Source organism: Momordica charantia (assembly GCF_013281855.1).
Source record: "Momordica charantia cultivar OHB3-1 chromosome 8 unlocalized genomic scaffold, Mcharantia_2.0 BLBB01000008.1, whole genome shotgun sequence".
Lineage (NCBI taxonomy): Eukaryota > Viridiplantae > Streptophyta > Magnoliopsida > Cucurbitales > Cucurbitaceae > Momordica > Momordica charantia.
Window position 1 is genome coordinate 22,580,580 of NW_028275166.1, and position 13,174 is coordinate 22,593,753.

A 13,174-nucleotide genomic window follows, 5' to 3' on the forward strand; every position below is an offset into this window, starting at 1 on the left:
TTATGACATCTCCCTGTGCTAATCTTCACCCTGAGTTGGGCCCACCTGTCAAAATCCTACCCCAACTGTTAGAATTAAAATATCTTATTATTAATTTTGTTTTTTACTTCATACAGGTCGCATGAAGAATCTTTTCCATTCTTCGGTTACGTGTGGGAAGATAGAAATAAAATAAATGTCATTTTGGGTGTTCACTTAATTTTGTTAGGTAAATGTGCTTTTCTGATAGTATTCAAAGTTCTTTATTTTGGGGGTAGGATTTTAGGTGTATGGTAATATTTGGGCTTCGGGGGTGACCCTTAGCCCCATGGTTGTATTTGGTTTCCTTTTGGAGGAGAATGATGAATTGTTAGTGCGGACAATTTGGAAGACATAGTTGGAGGGCATGTACAGTTTGGTTCTATTTGTATACTTGGTAAAATTTTTTGAATACAACATGTAGGGGTAGGGAATCGAACTTACAACATCTTGATATATGCTAATTACCACTAAACTATGCTCGCTTTGGATATACTTGGTAAAATTTGACATATCTTAACTAAACTCTTTGCATAGGCTCGTCGTGCACTTGTATGGACTGGAGAAGCTTACTTGTCTTTATATGGACCGAAGAAGCTTACTTGTCTTTTTTTTTTTTTTTAAATAGCTTACTTTTCTTATAGTTTAGGTAGGTAATCCATTTTTGATATGAATGATATAAGTTTTATTATTTTTTTTAATAAAATATAAATCACAACTAATAAAATCAAAGAACGTCAAATGCACGTGAATCACGTGCTGATACACGTACTTGAAAAAAAAAGAAGGGTAAATACTGTTGTCACAATCATTAGTTACTGGTTAATTACAATTTAGACAGGCTTGACCGAGAGTTTTCTTTTCTTATTTTCTTATTTTTTATTTTTTCCATTATTTTAAATTTTAATTATGAATTAATTTCGTTACGCAGGCAGCCTCTACCTACCTTCCACCTTTCGGCATTTCTCAAATCTCAACTCTCAAAAAACCTTCCTTCTCAAACCTTTGCCCTCCAACGATCCGGCGATTCTCATGGCCCTCTCTCGTGCCGCTTCCGCATCCTCCCGATCCAATCTCCTCAAACCGCTCGCCGCCGGCTTCCCATACTCCTCCCCTCTCCGCCGCTCCATCTCGTCGGCCGCCGATGACTCTACCACGCTCACCGTCGAGACCTCCGTCCCTTTCACGGCGCACAAGTGCGACGAGCCTTCGCGTTCCGTCCAGACTTCTCCGAAGGAGCTGCTCCGATTCTTCCGCGACATGGCGCTGATGCGGCGGATGGAAATCGCCGCTGACTCTCTCTACAAGGCTAAGTTGATCCGCGGGTTTTGTCATCTGTACGATGGCCAGGAGGCCGTGGCTGTGGGGATGGAGGCCGCGATTACGAAGAAGGACGCGATTATTACAGCTTATCGCGACCACTGCACCTTCCTCGGTCGAGGAGGAACTCTCCTGGAGGTTTTCTCGGAGCTAATGGGACGCCAGGCTGGGTGCTCGAGGGGTAAAGGTGGTTCTATGCATTTCTATAAGAAGGACGCTGGATTCTATGGTGGCCATGGTATTGTCGGTGCTCAAGTACCTCTTGGATGTGGAGTGGCGTTCGCGCAGAAGTATTCCAAGGATGAGACTGTTACTTTTGCTCTTTATGGCGATGGCGCGGCGAATCAGGGTCAGTTGTTTGAGGCGCTCAATATCTCCGCGCTTTGGGATCTGCCTGTCATTCTCGTGTGCGAGAACAACCATTGTAAGAATTTAGTGAAAAAATTCAACCTCAAATTGGACGTTGGAGTTTTTTCGCTGTCTCTATTCGTCATGTTCTTGATTGATTTAGTTCCATTTTGGTTGGATTTTTGTTAGACGGTATGGGGACTGCTGAGTGGAGAGCAGCGAAGAGTCCATCTTATTATAAACGTGGGGACTACGTTCCTGGATTGAAAGTGAGGCTTCTCTATCCATGTTTTTTTAATTGCTAAATATATACCATTGATGCTGATTATCTCAATTTCCTTTTCTCGTCTTGTCACATGTTTCGCTTCTTTAAGAAATGTTGTGGTGGTTTGTTTGATACTTGAGTCTTGAATATAGTTATCAAAAATCCTTTGGGAAGATAATATACAAAATCTTAAGTCATGAACATGGGTGCGAAGTTACCACTGGGGATACATTATCTACTTATATAACTCTGTATATCTTATTTTTTTCCCAATTCCCGCATGATTTACTCCAAAGACTTATCTGCCATATTCTCGATGCACTATGACTATAATATCTTGAGTTCAAATTGAGAGCAAAGAGGCTGACACTTCCCCTTTGTATCTGCCTATCCGGGCATGAGTGTTGTGGTTGTATCTGTGTGCTTTTAACTTCTGATAAACCATCACATAATGTTAACAAGTTTCTGCTTCTTCGTGGAGAGAGGTTTCCATGGCAAGTGCCTTCACTTAAATATCGTCGTAGTTGTCTTTTGCAGGTTATCAAAGAGGTCCAACCTTCATTTTCTTTAAGCATATTTGACTAAATTAGTAAATTATCTTCTCATTCATTAATTTCTTAAAAGTAATGGAAGGCTTCAAGGTATTTTGACAAATAAAATATATGTATGCGTAATTATATATATGATTCTTATCTAAAATATCATCTTCCTTTTTTGCTGTGTGTGTGTCTATATATTGATGAATAAGCCAACTTTCATTGAGATGAATGAAATACAAAAAAGGTTGCCCAAAACCTAGGCCAAACCAACACAGAAGCTACAGGAAGAAAAGAAAGGAGAAGAAAAGAGTCCCAAACCTTAATTACTAAATGTAGATGTAGGAAATCTATGGACAACTACTATACAACACTTTGCCAAGTGAAGATGTTGTATGGATTAATGGCCCAAACATGGCAATCTCTATGCACAGGAAAGGTATGGACTCTATTAGTAATTGAAGGAAGGGAAGATAACTTTTTTCTTTTGTCTGGCTGTTTCTTTATGAAGTCTTCGACACTCTGGTCTCTTACCAAAAAGGAAATGAGACTAACTCATAGACCTCGTTCATTAAGGTAAGGCTTAACAAAAATGGAACTGGAAGCAAAGTAAAGGGAATTGGGATGTTCTTAGTCAGGGATGATGAATATGGGGAAAACTTCTCACTGCTTTTGGGTGCCAGACAGCCCTACAAACTTGTCCAGCTATCTTCCTTGACAGTCTTTTGATCGGCCACCCATTTAAGAAGGAGGGCACAGTTCTGTGGACTCAATTCATACGGCTTTTCTTTGGAAACTTTGGTTAGAAAGGAACAATAGGGTCTTCAATGACACATCCGTCCCTTTAGAGTCTTTTTTTGATGGAGTTATTATTCTAGCCCTTGGTTGGTGTAAATGCTTCTACCCATCCTTCATTAGTTACAGCCGAAACGACCTTGTTTCTAGTTGGAAGGTGTTTTTGTAACTTGCCCTTGCGGCCTTTTGTACACTTCTTACCATCAATGAAATATCGTGTTTCATACCAAAAAAATAAAAATGTTAAATAAAAACATCTAGAATCCAAGGATCCTCCTAATAGCAAATCTTACTACCGGTCGCAATAGAGTATTTAACAAAGAATAAGAAAATGTGAAAATTTTGAGAGATTACTTTCCAAAGGTTCCTTAAGATGTCCTAACAACCTAACCTCAAATCTCAACCATTTGAGTGCGACCCATAGTTGCACTTTATGACTTGATACCACAAGTCTCAAGAAATTGCTATGACCATTTAGATAAGAAGGCAATGTTTTTAATCTCCTAGTTCCCCATTTCTAATCCTCACTCCTCACATGGTTTGAAAGCAACGTGCTTTTCTAGATTTGACCCCTCCATCTGTACACATAAAGTTTCTCAAAATCCTTTCCAAATCCCTCCATGAATCCCTAAATTTTGAAGAGGGATAAAAGTAATAGAGAATTGTATTCAAGAAAACCACCATGTGTTGGTCTAGCGACTGGAGAGTGAAAAAGTAAAGGAAATTAGTGGGGATGAGTTCAATTTTCATGGTAGCCACCTACCTAGGATTTAAAAATTCTATGAAGTTCTTTAGCAATCAAATATTGTAAAGTCAAACGATTGTCTCGTGCGATTAGTAGAAGTGCGTGCAACCTAGTCCAAACACTCACCCATATACAATAAAGAAAAATGAATTTTGTTCAAGATAGACTGGATTAGGAGGGCGAGTATGCCACTTTCAGAGAAGGAGGCTCTCCAACACCTTAGTCACCATTGCCACCATTGAGTCCCATAAAGAGATAACCTTAGTTTTACGATTGAAGGTATGCCTCTCAAATACACCATCAGCATAGACACAACCTCAATCAACCAATTACCAATTTGACTTGCTGATTTCTAAGTTTGACCTTTTTACGACTTCCAATCAACTCCCACATTTCTCCCTTTGCACCTTGAGCTTTTTCATCAACCCAATGGTAAGGTTGAAAAAAGATTCCTTCTCCCAGAAATAGAGGATACTGTCCCCAGGATTATGTATAAATTTTCATCGTTTGATATGTTACTAAAATGAGAGGAGGTCCTTTGTGTTGAGGGGTAAAGCCACTTTCCAATACAACGATGTAAGAAACTCATTCCAGAAACTTGATGCAAAACATACTTATGAAATTTCGTGTTATATTATCGTATAAGCTATCTTTTATTTACAAGATATATATGTATAAATACTTTTAAAAATATACTTTATTTGGATGATGCTTGTTTTTTGGTTGCTTTTATTATGCTTTGCATTTAACACTATTTATATTCCATTGTATTCTCATATTGGCAAATTCACTGATAATTGTTATGTGCAGTACTTACGTGGTGTAAAATTTATCCTCCTTTCAATGCTTATACTCTTGTTGAAAGTTTTTCGTAATCGTAATCTTCCTTGATTTTGGGGCTTTGGCTTTCATCCATCTATTTTGTAATTCCATATCGATTATCATCTATGAAATGATTCTATGTTTCTTATAAAAAATAAATATTCCATTTGTTTTCTCTGTAGAAGCAGTTATTTTCTTGAACAGTATCTATACTATAGGTTTTACAACTAATTCCTTGAGTTCAAAACGTGACCATAATTTTCCTATCCAAAAAAAGTTACCATAATTTTGGGTTACAGGTGGATGGCATGGATGCTCTTGCTGTCAAACAGGCTTGCAAGTTTGCTAAGGAACATGTTCTGAAGAATGGACCAATTGTGAGTTTTATTTTATCTAAGTCACTCTCTCCCCCTTCTAAAAAAGAAAAAAAGCATAAGAAAAGAACTATTTATTTCTCTTTCTTTCATGTTGATTCTATTCCTGAGGGATCAAACGGAATATTGCTCCTTTATAAGTATCATTTCATTTTTGTTGAAAAGAAATCTCATTTTTATTTACCCAAAAAGAAAAGAAAAGAAATAAAATCCATACATTTGAAAGAATGATATTGGAGTAGAATGTTCCAAAAATTTAGGCCATTTGGTTTCTGATCTGAAAACAAGTTCTTGAAAATAAGTATACAATAGAGGATTGTGTCTATTCTAGTTCCTGAATTTGAAAATGCATTTGACAGCATAATTTGAAAATTGAATCTTGAATTAATAAATTGAAGAACTTCTTTTTAGTAGTAAAATTTTCCAGTTTTTTTAAGACTAGAGAGAAAGATCTTTAGATTATGCATTTCTTTATTCTTATTCTAAGATGATTTCATTAAAATTTGAGATTTTATCCCTGTGTTTGTGAAACTAGTATTGTTTTACCCCAAAAGCTTGCAACAAGCAAACATTAGATATTGCCTAATTTTTCTTGTATTAATAATACCATAACTTTCAAGAGGACTTAAATGATTGAAGCCTTGAACACATTGTTTTTTTTTTAACTCAAAGAAATTGAGCCTTTCATTGTTATTTGGTGCAATGATGTTCGCCTCTTGTAAATGAAAATCTATTTATGTTTTCTCCTTGTTTCTCTTTAGATTCTTGAGATGGACACCTATAGGTACCATGGTCACTCCATGTCTGATCCTGGTAGCACATACCGAACACGTGATGAGATCTCTGGTGTCCGACAGGTTTGTTTCATTCTGGATATTCATCAATTTCTAAATAGCATTTTACCCCATATAACCAGATTCCTATAACCAGATTCTGTGTTTTGACTGTCTTCATTATGATCTAATACCAGGAACGTGATCCCATTGAAAGAATTAGAAAACTGGTATTATCTCATGATCTGGCCACAGAAAAGGAGCTAAAGGTATATTGTTGAACTTGGATCCGGATGCTAACTTTTATTGTTTGTAATTTGAAATATAATTGGTGGTGATTGATTTAATTATCATGTTTCTCCTGCCTAGACCTATAGACCGATTGCTTTACATGCCCTGCATCATTTTGTTCGGTGGATTGATCTGTTTGACCGAGTGGGTTGCATGTTTTTTACTAATAAATTGTTTCTTTTTTGTTCATTAGGATGTTGAGAAGGAAGTCAGAAGAGAAGTTGATGAAGCTATTGCTCAAGCTAAGGTGAGAAGCATGTAGTTAAAAATTTATAATCCCAATTGTGTTTGTGCATGTTACTATTTATGCAATGCATCCATTTATGAGCCAATCTTTAGGAACCATTTTGTAGAATATCTTAGTTAAGAGTATATCCGAATGATAGTTGTTACTTGTGCCATGTTTCAGGAAAATCCATTGCCAGATCCTTCTGAACTCTTCACAAATGTGTATGTGAAGGGTTTTGGAACTGAGGTATTATTGATTTCCTCTCTCTTAACTCTTTCATTACATATATCGAAGTCAACTCAAGCACAAATGCTAAAGCAAAACAAAATTATGAAATTCACATGCGAGGTGGAATGATTAACAATATGTAAAAGAGCATTCTTTTGTCTTAGCATGACTCTTTTTATACACTATTCATGAAAAAAGACGAATAAAAGAAAGGGTAATAAGAATGTTGTACCAAATGCTTAGAAAAAATAATTAAAAAAAAAGTCTATGAAAAAAAGAACGTTGTACCAAACGTTAAATTGTCTCCTTAAGATTATTTAATTCTACAAATATTTTACTCTATTACTAACTTGTACTTCCACACGTTTCTTTACTTTATCAATGCTCACCCACTTGATTCACTGCTGCTGATCATCATGTATTGTTTGCAACCCTCTCTTTTCCCACATCACATTGGAGGACCTTCTTGTTTATGCCAATTGGAAGTTCTTTCTAATCCTTCGCTTTCTTTTATAATCTCATTTATCCAATGAAGTTATTTTCCTTACCCAAAAGAAAACGGAAAGAAAATGTACGATCTTGTGTGGTTACACAAGAAGACCAATTGTCCAGGAACTACTAAAGAGGTCTGCTTGATCTTTGTGGGTGAACCCTGGCGTGGTTTATTTTATGTGAGAGATAGAGAATTGATTGATAGTAGTCGGAGAGAGTGGCCAGCGGTTGAGTCCGAGAGGCAGATGCGGGAAATTTGTGGTTAAAAATTGTTATTTTCTTCTGTGTCAACCGAGGGACAGGATAGTTTCAAAGGTGCCTTTGGAAGTCTCCATAGAAGTTCTCCACGATTTTCTTAGCAAATGCCTGGAATGATTGTGTTAATGCGCTGATACATAACCTTCTAGTTTGGAGTGGGTTCTATCCTTCTTACCTTAATTTCTATTTTGCAGTCATATGGAGCAGATAGGAAAGAAGTGAGAGCTGTGCTTCCATGATTTATTATTTAGATGAAGTGTTATGAGTAGCTCTGCTTGGGACCTCCATTAACTCCCCCAAAACCCAGCAGAGGCAAGAAGAATAATCAAGAGGTTTGATTGAATTTCTATTTTTCCTTCACTGCCATCAATTTGGTAAATCCTTCGCTGATTTTTGTGTAGATTAGTGAATATATTTTGTTTTCCCTGGCATTAATGGGAAATGTTTCAGTGATTTGGGCTTGAAATATTTAACCCTAGGTGGTGGTATATTCATTTGTAACCGTGAAATACGCCTCTTTTGCTCCCTATGTGAACCTTCATAATAATAAAAAGGGACTATCTAAAGTTGGGATTCCCTACTTAGTAACGTATAGAGAATTTACTGTTTGGTTTGGGTTGGGTTGGGTTGTGTGAGGAAGGATTTCAATAAAACTCGACCTAGAAATTTCGACGAACTCATCTTAAATTGTTTAAGTTGCATTGCGTTATAAGCTTGATTAGGTTCAGGCATCAAAGATTCAGAGATGTTAACACAAATTCGTCTGTTTCAAGATCATACTACTACCTTGAGTGGTAAGTTTCAAGATGCACTGTGGAGAATAATGAGGGAATAGTGTTTTAGTTTTAGATATGAGAAAACCATATAGGTGGATTTGGAGAAGAATCAAAAGTGGACAAAATTAGAGGCAATTGTGGTGCAGGAAGGATTCGAACCTAGAATTTGGGAGAATAGAGATATTTTAAACCTTGAGTTACACTTATCTTGGTCATAAACTATCAATTCATTAAAGTTTCACTAAATCTAAACCTATATGGTAATGAAATTAATAAAGAGATTAATTCATTGTTTCATGTACGGGTTAGTGGAAGCAAGTATATCATTCAATGATAATTAAATGGTAAAGATTTTCTTCCGGTACCAAGTACGATTGAGAAAACAAGGAGAGGAGCTGCAAAATATTGACCAACATCGTGATTTGTTTGCAAAACATTGTAGATTTTTGTTCAATATCATCAATTCTTGATACATCCAAGATATTTGTAACCTACTGATAATATATCGACACAAAATTTTCATTGTGGTTATCAGAGGAAAGATTGCCCTTACTCATCTTTCTTTATTTTCTTTTGGTTCATATGTTATAAATGTTCTTACACATTTTATACCCATTGTATTTGTTATTTTATTCCTACGTTTCTTTAAAGTTAATAAACATTGTTTTTTCTCGTCAAAGAAAATGTCTTTGTTAAATTTTATATTGTCAAAGGCAAACTAATTAGTAAAACTAGGATTGATCTAAACTTAAGTGAAGTTTTATTTTCTCCAGGTGAATCAATTTTTTCCTTGAAAAGATTCAATTTCGCCATTTAAACATTAAATTAAATTTGAACAAGTGGTGTATGATCAATTTCACTATTTCTTTTAAGATTTATGATAATAAGTTATGTTATGATTTGATGGGACATGTATATATATCTGTAAATGACATTATTCATAAAATCGGAAGCCAATGGGAATCAGCCACCAAGGCTCCTGCGGATGCGAGCGATGTCACAGTCAGTAATCTGAAAAGACTTCTTCAAGACCTGCGGAGGGATGTCGGGCTTGGAAGCGAAAGCAGCCAAGGCCGTGAGCTGGGCGCCCGGGTTCTGGCTATTGAGGCCCGACACGGCCACGGCCGAGTTCTTGGAGTCGTCGTTGTACATAAAATGGAGCAGCCCCTTGGGGAAGACGAACGACTCGCCGCCTCCAATCTTCTTGGAGAAGACGCGGTTCGACGTGTCGACGAAGCCCACCACGATGTGGCCGCCGAGGCAGATGGTGATCTCGGAGGCGCGTGGGTGGGAGTGGAGAGGGACGACGCCTTGGGCCTGGAGGTCGATGCGGGCCAGGGTCAGGCCCAGCGTGTTGAGCCCAGGTAAGTTGTCGGTGTTTGGTGGCGGTGACGCTGAATCCGAAGAGGTTTCTGGTGTTTCCGGGTTTGGACAAGGCCGAGGTGGTGAAGTGGGCGGTGGTGGCGAAGTTGGGGTTGATGCAGGCCACGCCGTTGAAGAACATGGATGAGGATTTGGGGTTGGCCACGCAGTAATCTTGGAGCGGGTCCGGATCACAACAACACAAGTTTACAAAACAGAGGAGGAGGAGGAAGAAGCAGAGAAACAAGGATGAATTAGTTGCCATTGTTAATAATAGAAAATGGATTAATGGGAGCTTAGAAGTTTAAGTGATGGTGGCCAATATATATATATATATATATATATAGATTAGTGGTGGATGGTGGGGACGGGTTTGAGTAGCTTAAGAGCATAGATGGAGGAAGTGGCAAAGCTAAGACTTCAATTTTGCAATGCCATTAGGCCTAAGTTGATACTCATCAAGCAAGCAACTGTTAATATGAATTTGAATCCTAATCACCCATTAGTTTTACTTTTCTTCTTGAATTTGTTAAAAATGGTCGCTTCTTACAGTCTAGGTCTCTCTCAACTAACTCAAGCACTCAAGAGATGTCGTGGGACATGCTAAATCAAAGAGAAACCAATAGATGAGATTAAAGACCCTAACATAATAGGGTGCATGAGACGTATCGTTATTTAAAAACTAAGAATGGGATATTTGTATAGTGGAAGGGAGGAGCGAAGAGATGAACATTTTTTGGTGTTGAACTAAGAAAAGGTTTTTTTTTTTTTTTTTTTTTTCAATTTGAGAAAGATTATTTAAGCTTGATTTTACGTTGCAAATCATGTAAATTTTCTTTAGTTGCATTGTCTATTACTTCATTCGTAATAAAGATTAATACATTTTTTAGATTTCAAAAAGTAATTTCCATCTCACGTATTATAAAAAATAATTTTTAACTTTTTAATCAAATGTTCGGTATGTTACCATATTTATTAGGAGCAGTCATGGATTTTATTATTTTATTTATTATGCCACGAAGATTTATTGTTGTCTCGTATGCAACATTTGAAATTTATTTCAAATATCAAAATATTTTTCTTACGATAAAAATTATTTCTTAGTCCCTATTTGAAAAAGATCTGCCTTTAAAAATTAAGGTAATGTAAACAACTCATGCCCATATGTTATTTGTTTAACCCCTCGAATCTCGAAGACACGCCATTTCATCAATTTAATTAAAGGGGGAGTTGTCTAAGCACTAGGTCGGATCATAATCGAACTGAACACTCAGTCGGGCTAGACGTCAAGTCAAACGGTTTACTCTACCATTTACGCCATGACAGTCAAACCGCTCACGCAGATTCCCTATTTCCATGGAGTGAGAACCATTTAATTCAAATGAGGAGCCAAACTACTCAACGGTCATTTTCTTGCTTCATCTATAAATACCACATGGGCGAATGGAGATGGTATGCAAAAATTGACTGATACACTTTCCTATTATTTACTTTGTATAGAGACTAACTTGATTGTCGGAGTGCTAATTTGTTTTTTGTAGGTTCAAATCCAAGATTGTTCTCGAGGAAATATTGTAATTATTGGTTTTTCGGTAAGAACAATTGGCGTCGTCTGTGGGAACGTAAAGTTCTCTTGAACATTGAATCAACAGTAAGCTTTGTGACTCACCAGGAGCGTGATGACGGACAAAGGAATGATTTAGCGATCATTTACAAGCAGCCGCACCCAGAATACAGTGCACACTCCGACCCGTGGACGAGGGGGACCACCGTTGATGCAAGGCGGAGGGGGAAGAAGGAATGCCGCACGACCCAGCTCCTCAAGAACCGCCCGACAAATGGGCTAGGAGTTAATGAGGCTGCGTTCAGAGCTCAATGAAGTCCGGTCGGAGATAGGGGGAGTCGCCCAGTTGAGGGCGGAGATAGCCAATTTAATTGCGGCCTTGCGTCGTAGCCAAATTCCAGAAGCAGTAACAGGAAACGTACATGCACCTGGACTGTCTATCAGGGTCTGAGAGGTTGATGTACACGAACAAACTTCTGAATCTCCCATTCTAAGGGATCCAGCACGCGAAAAGGCTCCTGCAATATCAGAGGATGAAGATGTTCTCCCACAGGTGCCAGTTCGCGAGCGCCTCAATTAAAGAGCAAGACGAACTGCTACCGTCGACCAAGAGAAGGGCTTCGGGTGCACATAATGATAGAAACCTCATATCTTCGCCGGACGCTGGAAGAACGCAACGTGTCACAACAAGCTGGGCAACAAACCCTAGTCACTCCAAACTTGGGATCTACTCCAGTGACTGGAGGGGTCAATTCGAACACAGTTCAGCGGCTGCATGTTGAAGCAGCCGCAACTACATCGTATATCCAGCCACGGTGGATGTGCCAGAAGTGCAAGATTACATGAAGGAGGTCATCAACAAGCTTCAGAATGATTTTGAGGCTTTGAAGCAAAGTTGTAAGACGGATGATGCCAATTGGGTGGAGCTAGGAGAACGAGAGGATCCCCCTTTCATGGCCCCCATAATGGCATATCGACTTCCACCAAAGATGAAGAAACCCGACATGAAACCATATGATGGATCGACTGATCCGATTGACCACATCGAACTGTACGAAGGTTTGATGGAATTAAGTGTTGCGAGTGACGAAATGAACTGCATGGCTTTCTCTGTCACTTTGAAAGGTCAAGCTCGATCCTGGTACAAACAATTAAAACCTAAGACCATCGGGTCCTGGAAACAATTGAGGAAGATCTTCATAAGTCGGTTCTTGGTGCAACACGACAGGAAAATACCTGATACCCATCTCCTCACCATCTATCAATCAGAGGACGAGTCGCTGCGTGATTTTGTCGGGAGATTTATGGCAGAGAAAATTAAGGTCCTCGACTGCTTAGATGACGCAGCTAGAATGACTTTCACATTGACTATAAATAATCCCGACTTGGTTCATTTTTTTGCCATCCAACCAGCTCGGACTTACAGCAAAGCGATTCAGCAAGCACGTCAGTATATGCACGCTGAGGATATACTTCGGGCAAAACACCTCCAACATCAAACAGTAATATCTAGGCATGCACAAGGTCGAAGGTAGAGCTCGCAGTCGAAAAAAGGTCATACGAACCGTGATCATGAGTCAAAGAAGTCTACCCACGATAACCGATCACGACAAGAACGAACAGTACGAGTTCATGATCGCCGTTTAAGGGAGTTCGATCATTACACCCCGCTCAATGTCCCATTCTCGGAGATCCTGGCCAACATTGAGAATAACGACTTGCATACGATGTTGGAAAAACTGAGTAAGATGAAGTCGAGTCCGGATAAGCGAAGTAAGAACAAAAATTGCAGGTTTCATAGAGACCATGGACATGATACTTTGCAGTGCTATGACTTGAGAGACCGGATCGAGAATCTGATCAGGCGAGGCCATATCAAAAAGTACGTTGGGAAGAAGTATTCCTGCTCTTCTCAGGGTAAAAGAAAATTCGACCGACCAGATCGTGATGATCAAGACAAATCTGTTGGCTTTTTGGC

At 38.5% G+C, this 13,174-nt stretch overlaps 2 protein-coding genes across 2 annotated transcripts; one reads left to right on the forward strand and one right to left on the reverse strand.

The window, feature by feature from the left end:
• The first annotated feature begins 959 nt into the window (after positions 1-959).
• Positions 960-8,082, forward strand: LOC111019280 (pyruvate dehydrogenase E1 component subunit alpha-1, mitochondrial). Its single transcript, XM_022295621.2, has 8 exons — positions 960-1,762; positions 1,876-1,955; positions 5,149-5,226; positions 5,985-6,080; positions 6,194-6,265; positions 6,481-6,534; positions 6,697-6,762; positions 7,689-8,082. Exons 1-8 carry the CDS (start codon positions 1,051-1,053, stop codon positions 7,731-7,733), a joined length of 1,203 nt encoding a protein of 400 aa, XP_022151313.2. The 5' UTR covers positions 960-1,050; the 3' UTR covers positions 7,734-8,082.
• Positions 8,083-9,115: 1,033 nt separating this feature from the next.
• Positions 9,116-10,397, reverse strand: LOC111019299 (germin-like protein subfamily 1 member 1). The gene is given in 2 exon segments (XM_022295642.2): positions 9,116-9,650; positions 9,652-10,397. Coding segments are annotated over 2 exon segments (663 nt in total). The 5' UTR covers positions 9,898-10,397; the 3' UTR covers positions 9,116-9,233.
• Between the last annotated feature and the right edge of the window lie 2,777 nt (positions 10,398-13,174).